We start from the raw sequence: 22,813 nt of genomic DNA on the forward strand, positions 1-22,813 counted from the left end.
ATCCCAAAATTCCAGCCCAAAAATTGCAGCCCTAAAATCCCAGACCCAAAATTCCAGATGAGGAATTCCAACCTCAAAATTCCCTCTCCCAAATTCCAGTTCCAAAATCCCAACCTCAAATTCCCTGTCCTAAAATTCCAGTCCCCAAAATTCCAAACCAGGAATTCCTACCCCAAAACTCCAACCCCAAAATTCCTGTCCCAAATTCCAGCCCAAAAATTCCAGCCCTAAAATCCCAGACCAGGAATTCCAACCTCAAAATCCCCATCCCAAAATTCCTGACCCCAAAAATCTGGATGAGGAATTCCAGCCTCAAAATTCCCTCTCCCAAATCCCCTGCCCAAAAATTCCAATCCCAAAATCCCAACCCTAAAATCCCAACCCCGAATTCCCTCTCCCAGAATTCCAGCCCCCCAAATCCCTTTCCCGTTTCCCGGGAATCTCCTCCGGCCTCTCCCGGGGCCTTTTCCCTTTAAACCCTCCCATGGAAAAGTGGGAAAAGCGATCCCGAATCCCGGGGTCCCTCCGGTCACGGGGGTCGGGCTAAAAATTAATCGGGATTTTCCACTCGGCCGCATTTTCCCGGGATTTGGGGTCACGTGGGGGGGATTTGTTCGCATTCCCGAGGTTTTGCCCTGGATTTGAGGCTCCCGCTCCTTTTTTTGCATCCCAAAAAAATCTTTCCCTTTCCTTTTCCCCGCTTTTTCCCGGGGTTCGGTGGCCCCGAATTCCCAGGAAACGGCAAAAAAACCCACGGGAATTTGGGAATTTGGGGGCTCGGTTTTCCCTGGATTTGATCCCGGTGGGAATGAGGGATCCCGATCCCTGTTTTTCCTGCTCCATCCCAAGGTTTTTCCCCAAAATATTCCCCCACAAAAACCCCAAACCAGCGGGATTTGGGGAATTACCTTCCCAAATGTGCCAGGAGAGGCAAAATCCCAAAAAAACCGTGGGATTTTGGGAATTTGGGGGCGGATTGGGCTCAGTGAGGGATCCCCATCCCAATCCCTGATTTTCCCGCTCCATCCCAAGGTTTTTCCCCCAAATATTCTCAAAAAAAAACCCCAAACCAGCGGGATTTGGGAATTTGGGGGCTCAGTTTTCCCTGGATTTGATCCCGGTGGGAATGAGGGATCCCCATCCCAATCCCTGCTTTCCCCGCCTCATCCCAAGGAAATTTCATCCCCAAATTCCCTCTCCGGGAACCGGGAATCCCCCCAAAAATTTCGGGATTCCTCCCCTCCTCATCCCGATTTTCCCCATCCCATTCCCGACCTTCCCCATCCACCCCAGCAGCTCCCAAATCCCGGGAAAACCTCAGAGCCGCCTCCTCCTCCCGCTAAAACCGGGATCAAATCCCCAAAACCCCCACGGGCGGCTCCAAAAACCGGGATTAAATCCCGAGAATCCCCGCGGCCATGGAAGGGATAAAGTTCCCAAAGATTTCCCGGAGTTCCCGGAGCCTCTGGAGCTTCCCGGACTTTGTCTCCGGGCCCGGGCTTTGGATCGAGCCCAGCGCGGCCCCGAATTCCTGGGAAAATTCCAGGAGCGGCCGGAAGGAGGGAAGAGGGAAGGAAGGAAAGGAAAGGTAACCGAGATTTCGGGATTTCGGGATCTGGGAATTTTTTTTCCCTCTTTTCCCCTCCCCCTCTTTGCGGTTTCCGCTCTCCCGCGTTGGGAATTCGGGAGCGGATCCTGCCCTGAGGGCGGCGGGAATTCCCAAAAAAACTTCCCGGTTCCCACCCCCAGCTGGGATTTCACTCCCGGTTTTCCCCTCCCCGGGGACTGCAGAATTCCAGGATCAAGAAATTCCCAAAAATTCCCAAAATTCCTCCCCCCCGGGAGAGGTTTCACTCCCGGTTTTCCCTTCTCGGGGAATTCGGCATTCCAGGATCAGGAAAATCCCAAAAATTCCCGATTCCCATCCCCAGCTGGGATTTCGGCCCCAGCGGGTCCAAATCCTACCCTGGGGAGTGTGGGAATTCCCAAAATTCCCAATTTTTCCTTCCAGCAGTGCTCTCATTCCCGGTTTTCCCTTCCCCGGGGGCTGCAGAATTCCAGAATCAAGAAAATTCCCAAAAATTCCCAAAATTCCTCCCCCCAGGAGGGGTTTCACTCCGGGTTTTCCTTTCCTGAGGGATTTGGGATTCCAGGATCAGCACAATTCCAAAAAATCCCAATTTCCCCCCCCCCGCCCCCATCCAGGAGAGATTTCATTCCCGGTTTTCCCTTTCCCGGGGACTGCAGAATCCCAGGATCAGGAAAATTCCCAAAATTTCCCAATTTCTCTTGCCTGGGGCCTCAGAATCCCGGGATCAGGTTTGGGAATTCTGGGAATGAGAGCGCCGGGGGGATTTGGGGATTGGCTCGGGAATGGGATCGGGATCGGGAATTGGGGCTCCATGAGCTCCTCAATCCCTTGGGATGAGCCCATCCCGTGGGAGTTTGGGAGTTCCTCTGGAATTCCGAGAGCTCCGGGGTTGGAAAACCCGCTGTTCCAGAGGGGTTTTCCCAAAAAAACCCCAAAATTCCCCCAAAACCCCCCCCCCCAAAACCGGGAGAGGCTTCGGGAGTTCTCGTCCCTCTGTTCCCAAATGTTTTATTTGGGATCTTTTGGGAGATGCCGGAGCGGGATCAGATCCCAAATCCATCCTCGGGATTGGCAGGGATCGGGAATTGAAGGAAATCGGGATTATCCCAGCCCAAACATTCCCAGGAAAATCCTGGAATGAAATCCCAAACAGAAAGTTGGGAATTCCCTCTCGGATCCTTTTCCCTCTTCCCGATTTTATTCCGGGATGCCGAAATTCCTGGGAATTCCCGATACAAGGGAGAGGTCCCGGGAGGAGCAGAGGGATCGGATTCCAAGGAAAAGGCGGGATCTGGGATGGGCGGGGTCGGGAATGCGGATCCCGCTGGGATTTTGGCGCTCCCGCCTCTTTTTTTTGGGATTTTGGGAGCCAGGAATGAGCTGAGGGATCCAATTCCATGGGAGGGGGAATTCCCGTTATCCCGGGGGGATCCGAGCGTGCCAAAGGCCGGAAAATCGGGAATGAGCCTTCCCTGGGCTGGAAATTTGGGAAGCGGCTCAAACCCGGGATGGACTCTGGGATGGGATCTGGGAACGCTGGGATCCCAAACTGGGATTTGGGATTGTCAGGATTTGGGATTTGGGATGGGGTTTTGTATCCCTGGGATTGGGGATGGGAACTGGGACGGGAACTGGGATTTGGGATCTGGGATCCCAAACTGGGATTTGAGATGGGATGAAACTGGGATCGTTGGGATTTGGGACCTGGGACGGGATTTGGGATTCTTGGGATGTGAAATTTGGGATGAGATTTGGGATGGGATTTGGGATCACTGGGATTCCAAACATGGATTTGGGATGGGAACTGGGATTGTTGGGGTTTGGGATTTGGGATTTTGGACCGCTGGGATCCCAAACTGGGATTTAAGATTGCCAGGATTTGGGATCACTGGGATTTGGGATCACCGGGATCCCAAAGTCGGATTTGGGATTGCTGGTATGTGAAATTTGGGATTGTTGGGATTTGGGATTGTTGGGATTTGGGATAGGATTTGGGATGGGAACTGGGATGGGATCTGGGATCTCTGGCACCCCAGATTTGGATTTGGGATCTCTGGAATCCCGATCCCATGGGATGACCGGAACCCCAGACCAGGACCGGAGCAGAGGCAGGATCTGATCCCCGGCGGATTTTTTGGGAAGAGAGGCTCAAATCCCAAATTTCCCATCCTGGCACGGCGGGAATCCCTGGAAATGCTTCCCGGGAATCTCCTGGATCCATCCCAATCCCGAATGTTGGGAATTCCGGCCCTGGAGCGGAGCCACCCCCGCAGTCCCCAGATCCCAAATCCCGGAGTGTCCCGGGGCTGCTCCCGGGATCGGGATTCCCACAATTCCCACTTTTCCAGCCTCGGCACCTTCCCGCTCCCGCCCCTCCCCGGCCGTGCCCTTTGCGCCGCTTTTCCAGCCCCAAAAATTCCTTGGAAAACCCAAACAAAGGCTGGGAGCGGCTCCGGGATCATCGGGATCGTCCCTCGGGATCCTCCCCTCCCCCCGCTCCACGGAGCAGCTGCAATCCCGCTGGAATTTTGGGCTTCTCCCGCCGTTTTTCCCACTTTTCCAACCCCCATCCCTCCTCTCCCGGCTTCTTTCCCACTTTTCCAGCCCCCACCTGGCTTTTCCCAGCCTTTTCCCCACTTTTCCAGCTGTTTTTCCCATTTTTCCAACCCTCATCCCACTTTTCCTGGCCTTTCTCCCACTTTTCCAGCCCCATCCTGCTTTTCCAGGAGTTTTTCCCACATTTCCAGGAGTTTTTCCCACTTTTCCAGCCGGTGCTGGGATCCTGGAGCCGGAGGGCTTGGCCATGGCCTCCAACGGCTCCTCTGGAATTCGGGATTCCCCCCTGGAGCCAGGAATTTTCCTGGATGAGGATCTGGGATCCGACTGGTACCTCTACGAATCCACGGAATCTGCGCTGGGAGATGAGTGAGTCTTCCCTTCCCGCGGAGCAAATCCCTGGATTTTGGGCCCTTCTACAAATCCTGGAATTTTTGGTCATTCCCTGATTTATTCCTGGATTTTTGAGCCTGGAATTTTTGGGGTTGGCTCTGTCATTCCCTGATTTATTCCCGGATTTTTTGCCTCACCAAAATCTGGGATTTTTCCCAGAATTTTCCCATCCCCTGCAAGGTTAAACCCAAATCTGGGATTTGGGTTTAACCCTGAAAGGGATTAAACCCCCAAAATTTGGGAATTTTCCCGTTTTTCCAGGGTTTTCCCCGTTCCTTTCCGGGTTAAACCCAAAAAATTTGGGATTTTTCCCGTTTTTTCCAGCCTTCTTCCCGACGCCATCCCGGAATGCCACCCCACCATTTCCCCCTGGCTCTACCACACCATCATGGCTCCCATTTCCGTGAGTATCCGCCCCAAAATCCCGGGATTTTCCTGTCCTGGGGAAAAATTCCAGGGGGAAAAAAGGAAAAAAATCCAGGGGACAAAAAGAAAATTCCAGGGGAAAAAAGAAATTCCCATTCCCACGTCCCATCCCCCACCCAGAATCCACGGATTGGATTCAGCCCCTGGCTCCGTCTTGGATGAATTTTCCTCCCCTCAGAGCTCCCAGAATTCCCGGATTTCTGGGATTTCAGCTCCCTGTGGGACAAGAACTCTAAAATTCCTCCCGGATCTTCCCCGGGATTCCTTTTCCATGGATTTACGGGGTCTCCGTGGGGTTCCCGGCATTCCCAGGAGCGTTTTTCCATGAAATTCCCATCCCTTTCCCAGCTGGCCGTGATCCTGGCCTTGTCCTTCCCGGCCAAGCGCCGCCGTCTCCACCGGAGCTGCTGGAGCGGCGTCCCGGGATTGCTCAGGTATCGTAATTCCCAAAATCCCACCCCTCCTTCCCTGGAAAGGGATCAGAATTCCCAAAATTCCTCTCCTCCCTGGAAACATCTCTGAATCCCCAAACCCCTTTGATCCCTCAATGGAAACAGCTCAGAATTCCCAAAATCCCAATGATCCCTCTCTGGAAAGAGCTTGGCATTCCCAAAATCTCAATGATCCCATTCCTGGAAAGGGCTCGGAATTCCCAAAATTCCTCTCCTCCCTGGAAAGGGCTCCAAATTCCCAAACCCCTTGGATCCCTCATTGGAAACAGCTCAGAATTCCCAAAATCCCAATCGTCCCTCTCTGGAAAGGGTTCGGAATTCTGAAAATTCCTCTCCTGCCTGGAAAGAGCTCAGAATTCCCCAACTTCCTCTGACTTCTCATTGGAAACAGCTCGGCATTCCCAAAATCCCAATGATCCCATTCCTGGAAAGGGCTCAGAATTCCCAAACCCCTCTGATCCCATTCCTGGAAAGGGCTCAAAATTCCTCTCCTCCCTGGGAACATCTCCAAATTCCCAAACCCCTCTGACTCCTCATTGGAAAGAGCTTGGAATTCCCAAAATCCCAATGATCCCTCTTGGGAAAGGTCTTGGCATTCCCCAAATCCCAATGATCCCATTCCTGGAAAGGGTTTGGCATTCCCAAAATCCCAACGATCCCTCTCAGGAAAGGGCTCGGAATTCCCCAAACCCCTGTGACCCCTCCCCCCCAGATCCCCTCTCCCCGTTCCCTGGGAGCAGCTGGGAATTCCTGACGCCGTTCCCGGGATCCTTTCCCAGCTCCGGGAATCTGGAGGAGGACGGGAGCCGCGCTCCGGCCGCCGCCGCCTTCGCCCTGCAGCTCTCGGCGCTTTTCCAGCTGCTGCTGGACCGGGAACCGCTGCCCCTGGCAGCGCCCGCCGGACACGGAGCGCGCGGTGAGAGCCACCGGGACGGCGCCGGTGACACCCGTGGTGTCATTGTGGTGTCGCATGTGACGTCACTGTGACGTCATTGTGATGTCATAGTAATGTCATCGTGGTGTCACATGCGACGTCACTGTGATGTCATTGTGATGTCACATGTGACATCACTATTGTGTCATTGTGACATCATTGTGGTGTCACATGTGACGTCGCTGTGATGACACATGTGACATCACTGTGATGTCATTGTGATGTCATTGTGATGTCACCCCTGATGTCATTGTGATGTCACACGTGATGTCAATGTGATGTCATTGTGGCATCACATGTGACGTCACTGTGATGTCACCCCTGATGTCATTGTGACGCCACATGTGACGTCATTGTGGCGTCAGTGTGAAGTCATTGTGATGTCATTGTGGTGTCACCCCTGATGTCATTGTGATGTCAATGTGAAGCCATTGTGACGTCACTGTGATGTCACATGTGATGTCAGTATTACCTCAGTGTGATGTCATTCTGATGTCATTGTGACGTAACATGTGATGTCACTGTGGTATCATTGTGGTGTCACATGTAATGTCATTGCGATGTCACTGTTATGTCACTGTTATGTCAGTGTGATGTCATCTGTGATGTCATTGTGATGTGACTGTGGCTCACAGTGATATCACCTGTGATGTCACCATGATGTCACTGTGACATCACGTGCACTGTCACAGTGATGTCACCATGATGTCACAGTGATGTCACTGTGATGTCATGGAGACAACACCTGTGATGTCACCTGTAATGCCACATGCTGTCAGCGTGATGTCATTATGATGTCATATTGATATCACTGTGATGTCAATGTGACGTCACCATGATGTCACTCGTGATGTTGCACGATGTCAATTCGATGTCACCATGATGTCACCCATGATGTCACCCATGATGTCACCTATGATGTCACCACGATGTCAATATGTCACTCGTTATGTCCCTGTGATGCCAATGTGACGTCACCATGACGTCACCGCAATGCCGAGGCCTCATTCCATGTTTTTCCCTCTTTTCCCAGAGTTCTGGAAGCTGCTGGCGCTGCTCTATTACCCGGCTCTCTATTGGCCGCTGCTGGCCTGCGCCGCCGCCCGGCGCCGCCACGGCTACGCGGCCGGAGCTCTGCTGGCCTGGGGTCACTGCGGGGCCCAGCTGGGCCAGCGGCTGCAGTGTCCCCTGCGGCCACAGGTGGGGCTGGCACCGGGGGGTTGGCACCTCCGGGGGTGGCCTTGGGTGGCACCGAGTCCTGGGGTGGCCCTGAGCTTCCGTGGCGTCCTTGTCACCTCCTGGGGTGGCAGCAGGGTGGCCCTGAGGGGTTGTGGCTCCCTTGTCACCTCCCTGGGTGGCCCTGAGGTGGCACCAAGTCCTCCAGGGTGGCCCTGAGGGGTTGTCACTTCCCCGGGGCTACGCGGCCGGAGCTCTGCTGGCCTGGGGCCACTGCGGGGCCCAGCTGGGCCAGCGGCTGCAGTGTCCCCTGCGGCCGCAGGTGGGGCTGGCACCGCGGTGGCACCGGGGGTTTGGCACCTCCTGGGGTGGTCCTGAGGTGGCACGTTGTCCTGCAGGGTGGCACTGGGGGGTTGTCACCTGCCCGGGTGGCCTTGAGGGATTGTGGCTTCCTTGGCACCTCCCCTGGGTGGCCTTGAGGAATTGTGGCTCCCTTGGGTGGCCCTGAGGTGGCACCGCGTCCTCCAGGATGGCCCTGAGGGGTTGTGACTCCCTTGTCACCTCCCTGGGATGGCACTGAGGAGTTGTCACCTCTCTGGAGCGGCTCTGAGGTTCCATGGCTCCCTTGTCACCTCTTTGAGTGGTCCTGAGTTGTCACCACCTTGGGTGGCCCTGGGGTGGCACCGAGTCCTCTAGGGTGGTGGCAGTGTCACTGTCCCCATGATGTCCCCACAATGTCCCCATGATGTCCCCAATGTCCCCAATGTCCCCAGGTGCACGGGCTGTACTCGGCACTGCGCCACGTCCCCAGGGTGGCAGTGTCCCCACGACGTCCCCATAACATCCCCATCTCCATGATGTCCCAATGTCCCCAATGTCCCCAATGTCCCCAGGTTCACGGGCTGTACTCGGTGCTGTGCCATGTCCCCATGATGTCCCCACGATGTCCCCAATGTCCCCACAATGTCCCCAATGTCCCCATGGCAGTGTCCCCACGTCCCCAATGTCCCCAGTGTTCCCCCAGGTGCACGGGCTGTACTCGGCACTGTGCCACGTCCCCGGGGTGGCAGTGTCACTGTCCCCAATGTCCCCACAATGTCCCCAATGTCCCCATGTCCCCACAATGTCCCCAATGTCCCCACAATGTCCCCAATGTCCCCAGGTGCACGGGCTGTACTCGGCGCTGTGCCACATCCCCGCGCTGCTGGCGCTGGCCCTGCTCAGCCTCTGGTACCCGGCACTGCTGATCCGCAGCCTCCGGCAGCGCCCGGAGCCACAGGTCGGACACCGGGAACGGGGGAGTGGGAACGGGACATTGGGAATGGGACACCGGGAATGGGACACCAGGAATGGGGGAGTGGGAATGGGACACTGGGAATGGGACACCGGGAACGGGGGAGTGGGAACGGGGGTGTGGGAATGGGACACTGGGAACGGGACACCGGGAACGGGACACCGGGAATGGGACACCGGGAATGGGACACAGGGAATGGGACACAGGGAATGGGACACCGGGAATGGGACACTGGGAATGGGACACTGGGAACGGGACATTGGGAACGGGACACTGGGAACGGGAGAGTGGGAACGGGACACTGGGAATGGGATTGGGAGCGGGGTTGGGATCGGGAGCAGGAGCGGAACTGGGATAGGGATTGGGGTTGGGATCAGGTTCGGGATGGGGATGGGGATTGGGGCTGGGACTGGGATCAGGATCGGAACCGGGATCATGGGAACAGGAGTGGGATCGGGACCAGGGCTGGGATCAGGATCTGGATTGGGTTCAGGAGGGGGATGGGGATGGGGATGGGGATGGGGATGGGGATGGGGATTGGGATTGGGATCAGAACTGGGACTAGGATTGGGATCGGGACCGGGGTTGGGATTGGGATCGAGAGCAGGATTGAGATTTGGGATCAGGATCAGGGATCGGGTTCGGGATGGGGATGGGGATTAGGGCTGGGATCGGGGTCAGGATTGAGAGCCTGATTAGAATCGGGATCAGGATCAGGATCGGGATCAGGATTGAGATTGGGTTTGGGGGCTCTGCACATTCCCCTCCCAGCCCCAGCACTGGGGGATTCTCCTTCGATATCCCAGGATTGGCACCAGGAATCTGGGGACAGTCCCTGGGGGTCGGGATCAGGATGGGGATCGGGATTAGGAATGGGATTGGGATCAGGATTGGGATCAGGATCGGGACCAGGACTGGGTGTGGGACTGGGATCAGGACCAGGACTGGGTGTGGGATTGGGATTGGGAGCAAGATCGGGATCAGCAGTGGGATTGGGAGTGGGATTTGGATTGGGATCAGGACCAGGACTGGGTTTGGGATCGGGATTGGGACTGGGATCAGGACTGGGTTTGGGATGGGGATTGGGATCAGGATGGGGATGGGGAGCTCTGCCCGTTCCCCTCCCGGCACCGAGGGCTCTCTGTTGCTATCCCGGGGCTGGCACCGGGAGCGGGAAATCCGCCTCTGGAATAAATCCCTTCCACAAGGGGCTCCGGCCATCAATGGCTCCGTTCAGGCCGGCTCCAGGCTCTCCTCGTTTTCCCGGATAATCCCTGGCACTCGGAGTGGCGCCGGGCCTTTGTCGGGATGAGAGGAGGGGAAACCGTGAAAGGCCCGAGGTGACCCCCGGCAGGCAGGAACGAGGGATTCCAGAGGGATTCGGGAATGGGGGCCGGAATATTCCTGCTTTTCCATCCCTACATCGCACGTTCCACCTCCCAGGCAATTCCTGTTGGGATATTCCCGGTCTCCCCAGACCCATCCGTTTTTCCCTGTTTCCCGCCAGATTCCTGGGAAAGGTTATTACAGGAAGTACCTCAAGGCCGTGCTGTCCAAGCGGGGCCGGAAGGGGAGGTAAGGCCGGCCATTCCCATTCCCAGCAAATCCCAAAGTTCCCAAAAGTCGGGAACGTCAGCCTCTCCCGCCTCCCGCAGCTCCGTCGGGATCGAGGAGAGCCGCTGGTCCCGGATCCGCTCCTACCTGCGCTCCTACTTCTACATTCCCGAGGAAGGTGGGAAAAATCCATGGGAAAATCCCGCGGGATCAGGGAATGGTCGGGCTTGGGATTTATGGATCAGCCAGGCCTTTCCCGATATCCCAGATTGCTCCCAGCCCCATCCCAGCCAGCCTGGGCTGGAGCCCAAATCCAGCCATGCTTGGGGCAGGGATCCACAAATCCATGGAAAATGGTCCTGGGAGTGACGGGAAGCCCATGGAGACCCCATTTCCTTAGAAGAGGTTCCTGGGAATGATGGGAACCCCACGGAGACCCCATTTCCATGGAAAAGGCTCCTGGGAGAGGTCTGGGGATGATTCCAGGAAGTTTGGGGTGGTTTTCCTGGGAAAGCTCAGCAAGGGAAGGACGGGAGCAGCCGGGGGCTGGAGAAGGGAATTATCCAGCACCGAGAGGACAAAATTCTGGGAACGCGGAGCCGCTCCCAGCTCTTCCCATCCGTGGAGGAGCCAGGGAACATCCCAGAGGTGGCTCCTGAGTTCCCATGGAAAAGCAGGATCCGTTCCCAGACCTCCGTCCCGGCAGGAATTCCCATTCCACGAGGAAACCCCGTTCCAGGCTCTCCCTCCACCATCCCCAAATCCCGCTTTTCCGCAGGATTCCGGATCCCGCTGAAGCTGCTGGTGTCGGTCACCACGGCCGTCATCGCCGTCTACCAGGTGGGGAACATTCCCGTGGGAACATTCCGGCGGGATCCCGGCCGGAAATGCCGGGATGCCGTCGGGAGCTGACGGGCGGCCCCGCAGGTGGCCCTGCTGCTCCTGCTGGCCGTGGTGCCCACCATCCGGATTGTCCGGGCGGGAATGACCAAGGACGTGGTGGTGCTGCTGGTCCAGCTGGGATTGGTGCCCTCGGAAAATCCGGCCGTGCCTGGGGACATGGAAAAGGAGCTGGGAACCGTCCGTCACTACCTGTGGGCGCTGGAAGGTGCCCGAGCCGCCGGATCGGCGTTCCAGAGGGGGATTCCAGAGGGATTTCGGGATTCCTCAGACGGAGGATGGGATGGGGAGGATTCCAGAAGGATTTCAGAGGATTCGTGGTCTGGGGGATGGGACTGGGAGGATTCCAGGGGGATTTTCAGAGGATTCCCAGCCCATAGGATGGGTTGGAGCAGATTCCTGGGGGATTTCCGGAGGATTCCTGGCCTGGTGGATGGGATGGAGCAGATTCCAGGAAGATTTCCAGAGGATTCCTCACCTGGAAGATGGGACTGGGAGGATTCCAGGGGGATTTTGGGAGCGGCTGGCAGGGATGGGGAGGATTCCTCACCTGGAGGATGAGATGGAGCTGATTCCAGAGGGATTTCCAGAGGATTCCTCACTCAGAAGACAGGATTGGGAAGATTCCAGAGGGATTTCCGGAGGATTCCTCACCTGGAGGATGGGATGGGGCGGATTCCAGGGGGATTTTAGGAGCGGCTGGCAGGGATTGGGCAGGTTCCAGGGTGATTTTGGGAGGATTCCTGGCCTGGAAGTTGGGATTGGAAGAATTCCTGAGGGATTTCTGGAGAATTCCTCACTCGGAGGACGGGATTGGGAGAATTCCCGAGGGATTTCGGGAGCAGCTGGTGGCGCTGGGGCTGTGCCAGGCCGGCGCGTGCCAAGGCGGGAAGAGACTCTGGGAAAAGCCGTTGGGAAAAGCTGGAGGGAAGAGACGGCAGATGCCGCGGGCTTGGAAATCTGCGGGAAGCGAACAGATGGGCCCCAGATCCCTGGAGAGCCAAAATCCTTGGATGGAAGGCATGAGGGGAGAGCAGGGAAGAGGGAATAGCAGGGATGGAGGGATGGCTGGGATCGGGAATTCCAGGGATTGGGAATTCCAGGGATGACTGGGATCAGGGAATTCCAGGGATGGAGGGATAGCAGGGATCATGGAATTTCAGGGATCAGGGAATAGCAGGGATCAGGGAATTTGGGGGATGAAGGAACAGCAGGGATGAGGGAATTCCAGGGATTCCAGGATCCCACCAACTCCAGGGAGGAATTTCAAGGCTTTTCCTGGATCCCCAAGCCTCTCTCATCCCGTTCGCTTCCCTCCTCCCGCTTTCCCGCCAATCCCCTTTTCCCAGGACCCCCATCCCATCCCATTATCCCATTATCCCATCCCAGGATTTTCCCGGATTTCGCTTTTCCCTCCTCCTGTCCCTCGGGAGCCGAAGGAGACGGCAACAAAAGGCGGGAAACTGAGGCAGGGCGCCCATCCCCCGTCCAATTCCCGCCAAAATCCCATTCCTGGCGGTGTTCCCGAGCCCGAATCCAGGAGTTTTTTCCCGATTTTCCGCAGTTTGCTACATCAGCTCCCTGGTGTTCTGCTGCCTGCTGACCTGTGCCATGCTCCTCAGGACACTGGCCATGCACAGGTGCCATTCCCAAATCCACAAATCCCCAGATTCCTGCCCCCATTCCCAATATTCCCACCCCCATTCCCAATATTCTTGCCCCCACTCCCAAATTCCTGGCTCCATTCCTGATATTTCCATCCACATTCCAGTATTTCCACCCCCATTCCTGATAGTTCCTGCCCCCTTTCCCAAATTCCCCGGCTCCATGCCCAAGATTCCTGTCCCCATTCCCAATGTCCCAGCCCCGATTCCCAATGTCCCTGTTCCCATTCCCGATATTCCCAGCCCCATTCCTGCCATTCCTTTGCCCATCCCTGATATTCCCATTCCCAATATCCCCATCCCTGATATTCCCATTCCCGATAGTCCCATTCCTGATACTCCCATTCCTGATATTCCCATCCCCATTCCTGCCGTTCCCACATCCATTCCCAATATTCCCATTCCCAATATTCCCATCCCCATTCCCGCTGTTCCCATGCCCATTCCCGATATTCCCATCCCTGATATTCCCATTCCCAAGATTCCCATTCCTGGTATTCCTGATATTCCTGATATTCCCATTCCCGATATTCCCGATATTCCCATTGCTGATATTCCCATTCCTGATATCCCCATTCCTGATATTCCTGATATTCCTGATATTCCTGATATTTCTGATATTCCCATTCCCGATATTCCCGATATTCCCATTGCTGATATTCCCATTCCTGATATCCCCATTCCTGATATTCCTGATATTCCTGATATTCCTGATATTCCTGATATTCCTGATATTCCCATTCCCAATATTCCCGCTATTCCCATTCCCGCTATTCCCATTCCCGATGATATTCCCGTTCCCGCCATTCCCGCTGACATTCCAGGTGCTTTTCCAGGTCCAACCTGCGGGCTCTGTACCAGGGCGCGGTGCTGGACGTGTTCTCCAAGGCCCAGATCCTGCGCCCTTCCCGGGAATCCGTCGTCTCCTGGATCGGCTTCTCCGCATTCCAGGCCGCCTTCGCCTGCCTGGGTACCGGGATCCGGGACCCGGGATGGGAGAATCCCGGTTTTCCCAAGGCTTGAGAGGCCGTTCCCGGGTTTTGATCGGCTTTTCCTCGCGGGAGATCCGGCGGGATTTGGGAATGCTGGGGGGTTGGGAATTGGGGGGGTTGGGAAATGGGGGGAAATGGGAAAAAGTGGGGAAAATCAAAATTTGGAAAAATGGGGAAAGTGGGAAAAATCAGAAAAATGGGAAAAATAATTGGAAAAAAATGGGAAAATGGGATAAATGGGAAAAGTGGGGAAAAAATGGGGAAAAAAATGGGAAAAATGGGGAAATCAAAACCTGGAAAAATAATTGGAAAAATAATAGAAAAAATGGGGAAAATGGGAAAAAATTAGAAAAATAATTGGAAAAATCTGAAAAAATTGGAAAAATCTGAAAAAACAGGAAAAATGGGGAAAATGAGAAAAACAGAAAAATTTTAAAAACGAGGAAAAGCAGAAAAAAAATGGAAAAATTGGGAAAAAAAAATCAGAAAAATTGGAAAAATCAGAAAAAATGGGAAAATAATTGGGAAAAAATTGGGAAAATGGAAAAAAATTGGAAAAATGGGGACATCAAAAACTGGAAAAATAACTGGAAAAATGGGGAAAATGGGAAAAATTGTAAAAATGGAAAATTTGGAAAAATCAGAAAAATTGGAAAAATGGGGAAAAAATGGGGAAAAAATCATTGGAAAAATGGGAAAAATTGAAAAAATCAGAAAAATAAGAAAAATAATTGGAAAAATGGGGAAAATGGGAAAAATTGGAAAAACTGGGAAAATTGAAATATTGGAAAAATTGGGAAAATGGGAAAAATTGGGAAAATGGGAAAAATTGAAAAAATCAGAAAAATGAGAAAAATAATTGGAAAAATGGGAAAAATGGGAAAAATAATTGGAAAAAATGGGGAAAATGGGAAAAATGGGGAAATCAAAACCTGGAAAAATAACCTGGAAAAATAATTGGAAAAATGGGGAAAATGGAAAAAAATGAGAAAAATCAGAAAAGTCTGAAAAAATGGGAAAAATTGGGAAAATAGGAAAAACTGGGAAAATAGGAAAAATTGGGAAAATCGGAAAGATTGAAAAAAAATTAGAGAAATGAGAAAAATCAGAAAAACTGGAAAAATCGGGAAAGATCAGAAAACCTTGGGAAAATCAGGTTGGGAATTCCAAGAGGGGGAAGGGCTGGGATGACACCTGGGTTCGGCGGGATCCCGAATATTCCGACGGGAAAAATCCCTTCCCAATCCCGACCCCGATCATCCCAGGAACAGCATCCCAAAAAGCGGGAAAACCCCCGGGAATGGCAGGAAGGATCCCTGGGAAAGGGCGGTTTGGGGTTTTCCGTGAGCACAGGGAGGAGGAGCCGTTCCCTGATCCCAAATTCCCGGATTCCGTGTCCCGTTCCCAGGGCTCCTGATCCAGCAGGTGATTTTCTTCCTGTGCTCCGTGGCCTTCGCATTCCTGGTGGTGATCCCGCTGCAGGCCGGCCGCGGCTCCCCGCTCCTTGGGATCGTCCGGAACGTCTGGTGAGGCCTCGGGAAAAGCTGGGAAAGGCCCCGCACAGCTTTGGAAGTTTTCCAACACTTCTGGAGTTTTCTGCTTCCCGGGGCCATGGTTTGGGACATTCCTGGGATTTCTGGGACATTTCTGGGATCTTGGGACATTCCTGGTGTTTTGGGGCCATTCCCAGTGTTCCAGGGCCATTCCTGGTGTTTTTGAGTCAATTCCCGGTATTCCCAGTCCATTCCCAGTGATTCTGGGTCCATTCCCACGGTTCCGGGTCCATTCCCAGTGATTCCATGTCCATTCCCAGTGTTATTCCTGCTCCATTCCCAGTGTTATTCCCGCTCCATTCCCGGTGTTCCCGCTCCATTCCCAGTGTTATTCCCGCTCCATTCCCGATGTTTTTGGGCTCCATTTCCGGTGTTGTTCCCACTCCATTCCCGGTGTTTTTGGGCTCCATTCCTGGTGTTTTTGGGGTCCATTCCCGGTGTTGTTCCCACTCCATTCCCGGTGTTGTTCCCGCTCCATTCCCGGTGTTGTTCCCACTCCATTCCCGGTGTTGTTCCCACTCCATTCCTGGTGTTGTTCCCGCTCCATTCCCGGTGTTTTTGGGCTCCATTCCCGATGTTTTTGGGCTCCATTTCCGGTGTTGTTCCCACTCCATTTCCGGTGTTGTTCCCACTCCATTCCCGGTGTTGTTCCCGCTCCATTCCCGGTGTTGTTCCCACTCCATTCCCGGTGTTGTTCCCGCTCCATTCCCGGTGTTGTTCCCACTCCATTCCCGGTGTCGTTCCCACTCCATTCCTGGTGTTGTTCCCGCTCCATTCCTGGTGTTGTTCCTGCTCCATTCCCGGTGTTTTTGGGCTCCATTCCTGGTGTTGTTCCCACTCCATTCCCGGTGTTGTTCCTGCTCCATTCCCGGTGTTGTTCCCGCTCCATTCCCGGTGTTGTTCCCACTCCATTCCCGGTGTTGTTCCCGCTCCATTCCCGGTGTTGTTCCCACTCCATTCCCGGTGTCGTTCCCACTCCATTCCTGGTGTTGTTCCCGCTCCATTCCTGGTGTTGTTCCTGCTCCATTCCCGGTGTTTTTGGGCTCCATTCCCGGTGTTGTTCCCGCTCCATTCCCGGTGTTGTTCCCGCTCCATTCCCGGTGTTGTTCCCGCTCCATTCCCGGTGTTGTTCCCGCTCCATTCCCGGTGTTGTTCCTACTCCATTCCCGGTGTTTTTGGGGTCCATTCCCGGTGTTGTTCCCGCTCCATTCCCGGTGTTGTTCCCGCTCCATTCCCGGTGCTGTTCCCGCTCCATTCCCGGTGTTGTTCCCGCTCCATTCCCGGTGTTGTTCCCGCTCCATTCCCGGTGTTGTTCCCGCTCCAGGCCCCTCTGGCTGTTCCTGTTCCTGGCCGTGCTCCTGCAGCACCTCCTGGCCCATTTCCACTTCCTGCAGCGCAACTCCCTGAGCGCCGAGCTGGCCCACAGGTACCCAGTGTCCCCCAGTGTCACCCAGTGTCACCCAGTGTCCCCCAGTGTCACCCGGTGTCACCCGGTGTCACCCAGTGTCCCCCAGTGTCACCCAGTGTCACCCGGTGTCACCCAGTGTCACCCAGTGTCCCCAAGTGTCACCCAGTGTCACCCAGTGTCACCCAGTGTCACCCAGTGTCACCCTGTGTCACCCTGTGTCACCCAGTGTCACCCAGTGTCACCCAGTGTCCCCAAGTGTCACCCAGTGTCACCCGGTGTCACCCGGTGTCACCCAGTGTCACCCGGTGTCCCCGAGTGACCCCTGTGTGTCACCCAGTGTCCCCGAGTGTCCCCGAGTGTCACCCGGTGTCACCCAGTGTCACCCAGTGTCCCCAAAGTGTCCCCAAGTGTCCCCGAGTGTCCTCAAGTGTCCCTGAGTATCCCCTGAGTGTCCCCAAGTGTTCCAAATGTCCCCAAAGTGTCCCCAAGTGTCCCCTCTGTGTCCCCTCGGTGTCCCCAAAGTGTCCCCGTGTGTCCCCAGCCTGGCTCTGGTGGCAATTCCAGGCTCTCCCAGAGGTTTCTTGGGAAGTTCTGGCTGGGATTTTAGTGGGGTGACCCCAGTGAGGTGGCCCTGCTCCGTTGGCATTTCCGAAAATCCGGGAAAAGCCCAATCCGGCAGGATTGGCCGGATGGGGCCGCTGGCAGATGTCCCTGCCCAGGACACGGTGTCACCACCCGGGATGGGGTGACAGAGGGACCCGAGTGTCCGGTTCCACCCCCTGGCAGGGCACCGAGGTTCTCCTCAGCCCATCCCAGGCCACCAGCAGATGTCCCTCTCTGGGACACGGTGTCACGACCTGAGACCAGGGTGACACATGGACCCAAGTGTCCCCCAGCTCTCCTGGAGCTGCTGTCCATCCCAGGCCACCGGCAGATGTCCCTCACCCCCACATGGTGACACCACCTGAGACCGGGGTGACTGAGGGACCTGAGGGTTCTCCTTCCACCTCTTCTGTCACCTCCTGGTGGGGCAGTGACGCTCTCCTGGAGCTGCTGTCCATCCCAGGCCACCAGCAGGTGTCCCTCACTCCCACGAGGTGTCACCACCCGGGATGGGGTGACAGAGGGACCCGAGTGCCCGGTCCCAACCCCTGGCAGGGCACCGAGGTTCTCCTCAGTTCATTCCAGGCCACCAGCAAATGTCCCTCACCCAGAGATGGTGGCACCACCCAAGATGGGGTGACAGAGGTGTCAGGTCCCACCCCCTGGCAGGGCACCAAGGTTCTTCTGGTGTCCATCCCAAGCCACCAGCAGATGTCCCTCACTCCCACGTGTTGTCACCACTTGGGATGGGGTGACAGAGGGACCCGAGGGTTCTCCTTCCACCTCTTCTGCCACCTCCTGGTGTGGCAGTGATGCTCTCCTGGAGCCGCAGTCCATCCCAGGCCACCAGCAGATGCCCTTCACGCAGGGATGGTGTCACCACCCAAGACCGAGGGACCCGAGTGTCCCCCTGGTGTGGCACTGACACTCTCCTGGATCTGGTGGCCTCCATCCCAAAATCCCAACCCCACGTTTTGGCCATTCCCTCCATCCCTGAGGAGAAAAGGAGCTCCTGGAGGTTCTGGAGGTTCTCCAGGAGCTCAGGTGGGGCCAGGTGGTTGGGATGGGCCGGATTTTTCCCGGGAAAGCCATCCCGTGGGATTCCGTGCCTTGCAGGTGCGCCCTGAGTGTCACCTCCTTCCTGCTCTTCCCCACCAACGTCCTGGTGGGCCTGGTGGCCGGAGTGTGGCGCGTGGTCATCTCCGGCCTCTACAACTCCGTCCACTTCTGCCGGCTGGACATCAGCCTGCTGCACCGCCGCGCCGACACCTTCGACCCAGGTGGGAGCGCGCCGGGGGCTGGGATGGGGGGCAGCCTCAAATCCTTGGGAATGGGACACCTGGAACTTCTCCTGTTCCTGGTTTTCATCCTGAAAAAAAGTGGGATGAGCTTTGGGGTTTGACCTCGTGTCCTGGGAGAAGGGAGAGGAGACCTCAGGGGGGTTCCTCTGTTTTTCCGGCTGGGATTGATGGTGGCCACAAAATTTTGGGAATGGGACACCTGGAGCTTCTTGTTCCTGGTTTTCATCCCGAAAAAATGTGGGATGAGCTTTGGGGTACGACTTGGGGGAGAGAAGAAAGGAACTCAGGCCTTCTCCTGTCCTAGAAAAAAGTGGGATGAGCTATGGATTTGACCTCATGTCCTGGGAGAAAGGATCTCAGGCCTTCTCCCGCTTTTCCAGCTGGGATTGAGGGTGGCTTGGAAATGGGACAACAGCAGCAAGGGGCTTCTCTTGATTCCTGCTTGATCCTGCTTTTTATCCCCAAAAAAATGTGGGATGAGCTTTGGGATTTGACCTTGTGTCCTGGGAGAAAGGGGAGGAGACCTCAGGGGAGCTTCCTCTGTTTTTCCTGCCGGGATTATGAGAGCAGGGAAATCAGAGCTGGATCCTTCCATCGGCTTTGGGGTGGGAAGGAGCTGGAAAGCAGGAATGGGGAATGGGAACGGGAATGGGAATGGGAATGGGAATGGGAATGGGAATGGGAATGGGAATGGGAATGGGAATGGGGAACAGGGAATGCAGTCCCGGCTGAGAGCACGCTGTCGCCGCAGGGTACCACAGCTACTGCCACTACCTGCGGGTGGAGGTCAGCCAGTGCCACCCCCTGCTCAAGGCCTTCTGCTTCCTGCTCCTCCAGCCCCACCGGCCAGAGCCGCCCCGGGACACACAGCTGGAGGAAGGTGGGAACTGGGAAAGTGCCAGAACAGGGGGAGGGACACACAGATGGTGTCTTCTGATGGCTTGGGTTGGTGTGGGGACACCTCCATCCATCCATCATCCATCCATCCATCCATCCATCCATCCATCATCCATCCATCCATCCATCCATCCATCCATCATCCATCATCCATCCATCCATCCATCCATCATCCATCCATCATCCATCCATCATCCATCCATCCATCATCCATCATCCATCCATCCATCATCCATCCATCCATCCATCCATCCATCCATCATCCATCCATCCATCATCCATCCATCCATCATCCATCCATCATCCATCCATCCATCCATCCATCCATCATCCATCATCCATCCATCCATCATCCATCCATCCATCCATCCATCCATCCATCCATCCATCATCCATCCATCCATCATCCATCCATCATCCATCCATCATCCATCCATCCATCATCCATCCATCCATCATCCATCATCCATCCATCCATCCATCATCCATCCATCCATCATCCATCCATCCATCATCCATCCATCCATCATCCATCATCCATCCATCCATCATCCATCCATCCATCATCCATCCATCCATCCATCATCCATCCATCATCCATCCATCCATCCATCCATCCATCATCCATCCATCCATCATCCATCCATCCATCATCCATCCATCCATCCATCATCCATCCATCCATCCATCATCCATCCATCCATCCATCCATCATCCATCCATCCATCATCCATCATCCATCATCCATCCATCCATCATCCATCCATCCATCATCCATCCATCCATCCATCATCCATCCATCCGTCATCCATCATCCATCATCCATCCATCCATCATCCATCCATCCATCATCCATCCATCCATCCATCATCCATCCATCCATCCATCCATCCATCATCCATCCATCCATCCATCCATCCATCATCCATCCATCAATCCATCATCCATCCATCCATCCATCCATCCATCCATCATCCATCCATCCATCATCCATCATCCATCCATCATCCATCCATCATCCATCATCCATCCATCCATCCATCCATCCATCATCCATCATCCATCATCCATCATCCATCCATCCATCCATCATCCATCCATCCATCATCCATCATCCATCATCCATCCATCCATCCATCATCCATCCATCCATCATCCATCCATCATCCATCCATCATCCATCCATCATCCATCCATCATCCATCCATCCATCCATCCATCCATCATCCATCCATCCATCATCCATCCATCCATCATCCATCCATCCATCCATCATCCATCCATCCATCCATCATCCATCCATCCATCCATCCATCCATCATCCATCCATCCATCATCCATCATCCATCATCCATCCATCCATCATCCATCCATCCATCATCCATCCATCCATCCATCATCCATCCATCCGTCATCCATCATCCATCATCCATCCATCCATCATCCATCCATCCATCATCCATCCATCCATCCATCATCCATCCATCCATCCATCCATCATCCATCCATCCGTCATCCATCCATCCATCCATCCATCATCCATCCATCATCCATCCATCCATCCATCCATCCATCCATCATCCATCCATCCATCATCCATCATCCATCCATCATCCATCCATCCATCCATCATCCATCCATCCATCATCCATCATCCATCATCCATCCATCATCCATCATCCATCCATCCATCCATCCATCCATCATCCATCATCCATCCATCCATCCATCATCCATCCATCATCCATCCATCATCCATCCATCCATCCATCCATCCATCATCCATCATCCATCCATCCATCCATCCATCCATCCATCCATCATCCATCCATCCATCATCCATCCATCCATCCATCCATCCATCCATCATCCATCCATCATCCATCCATCATCCATCATCCATCCATCCATCATCCATCCATCCATGGATTCCATCCATCCATCCAAGGGCTGATCCCATGCCAAGGTCAGGATCTTTGGGGTGTGGTGGGATCTTTGTGGCTCCAAGGAAATGGGGCTGGAATCTGGGAATCCTGGAATGCTTCGGCTTGGATGGGACCTTGACGCCCATCCAGGGACCCCTCCCACTATCCCAGGCTGCTCCAATCCCTCTCCAACCTTTCCTTGGGCACTTCCAGGCATCCAGGGGCAGCCACAGCTTCTCTGGGAATTCCATCCCAGCCAGGAATTCCTTCCCGATATCCCCCCAATCTCCTCATTCCCAACAGGAATCCATCCCCCTGCGCCTCATCCCAATCCCTCTCCCTCTCTCCTGGTGCTTTTCCAGGCCCTGAATGCTTTTCCTGCTGCTCCCGTCTCCTTCCAGGCCTCCAGCTGATGCATCCCAAGCATCCGGCTCCGGGAAAAGCTCGGATCAGGCAGATCCGGGCACGCTGGTGCCTGGCCTACACGCTCCTGCACAATCCCTCTCTGAGCGCTTCCCGGAAAACCGCGCTGGCCAATCCCGCCGCCAACGGCGCCCAGCTGGGCGTTCCCAGGCCCTGAATTCCCGGGAATCCCTTCCCGTCTCCCATCCCCGGCGGGAATTTCAGGCTCTTCCCGCCTTCCCCTTTCCCTTTTCCTCTGGACTCTCTCCAAGGGTTTATCCCTAAATCCCCTCCTGTGCTCTGGAGGTGATGCCTCCGAGCCCGGCCTGGATGGATCCAAGCCGAGGAAAACACTCCCAGCATCCCAAAAATATTTTGGGATTCCCTCCCACGGCCAGCCCCTTTCTCAGCAGCTTTTCCACCATGGGACAATTCCAAGGGAACCGGGAGAGGAGCATGAGGGATCTTCTCCATCCCAAGGAATTCCCAGCCACCTGGAATTACCCCTGGAGATCCACATGGGAGAAAATTCCCATTCCCAGCTTCTCCCTCCCTGATCCCGGCTCTGTTTGGGCTCTGCATTCCCTCCCTGGACTTTTTTATCCCGCCAAGTTTTGAAGGATCAAATCCCTCCCTGCTCCCTGTCCTCTACCATTCCTGCTGGGTTTTCCAGGGCTGGGATCCATGGAAAACTTCGCTGGGAAGTGCAGGGGGAGGGGAATAAACAGATACCTCATTCCCGCTCCCGAGATGCGCCTTCTTCCTTGGATATTCCCAGCTCCGGCGGGATTT

The 22,813-nt window shown here is 54.9% G+C and overlaps 1 protein-coding gene across 4 annotated transcripts; it reads left to right on the top strand.

The window, feature by feature from the left end:
- Nucleotides 1–1,469: 1,469 nt before the first annotated feature.
- On the top strand, nucleotides 1,470–22,770 carry STRA6 (signaling receptor and transporter of retinol STRA6). 4 transcript variants are annotated; one of them, XM_088063165.1, is made up of 18 exons: nucleotides 1,470–1,588; nucleotides 4,360–4,516; nucleotides 4,865–4,943; nucleotides 5,315–5,400; nucleotides 6,198–6,334; nucleotides 7,386–7,552; nucleotides 8,691–8,807; nucleotides 10,330–10,397; nucleotides 10,478–10,554; nucleotides 11,155–11,216; nucleotides 11,304–11,484; nucleotides 12,841–12,916; nucleotides 13,777–13,910; nucleotides 15,341–15,458; nucleotides 16,810–16,911; nucleotides 18,613–18,776; nucleotides 19,549–19,677; nucleotides 21,982–22,770. In XM_088063165.1, the coding sequence occupies exons 2-18, from the start codon at nucleotides 4,395–4,397 to the stop codon at nucleotides 22,197–22,199; spliced, it is 2,037 nt and encodes a 678-aa protein (XP_087919291.1). In that variant the 5' UTR covers nucleotides 1,470–1,588; nucleotides 4,360–4,394; the 3' UTR covers nucleotides 22,200–22,770. The 4 variants fall into 4 exon arrangements, with proteins under 4 accessions (XP_087919291.1, XP_087919292.1, XP_087919293.1 ...); XM_088063166.1 differs by having other exon boundaries at nucleotides 22,021–22,770; XM_088063167.1 differs by lacking the exon at nucleotides 6,198–6,334 and having other exon boundaries at nucleotides 22,021–22,770.
- Nucleotides 22,771–22,813: the final 43 nt, after the last annotated feature.

This window comes from Pseudopodoces humilis, chromosome 16 (assembly GCF_049639895.1).
Source record: "Pseudopodoces humilis isolate 2021_Gansu_Grassland_sample_001 chromosome 16, ASM4963989v1, whole genome shotgun sequence".
Classification (NCBI taxonomy): domain Eukaryota; kingdom Metazoa; phylum Chordata; class Aves; order Passeriformes; family Paridae; genus Pseudopodoces; species Pseudopodoces humilis.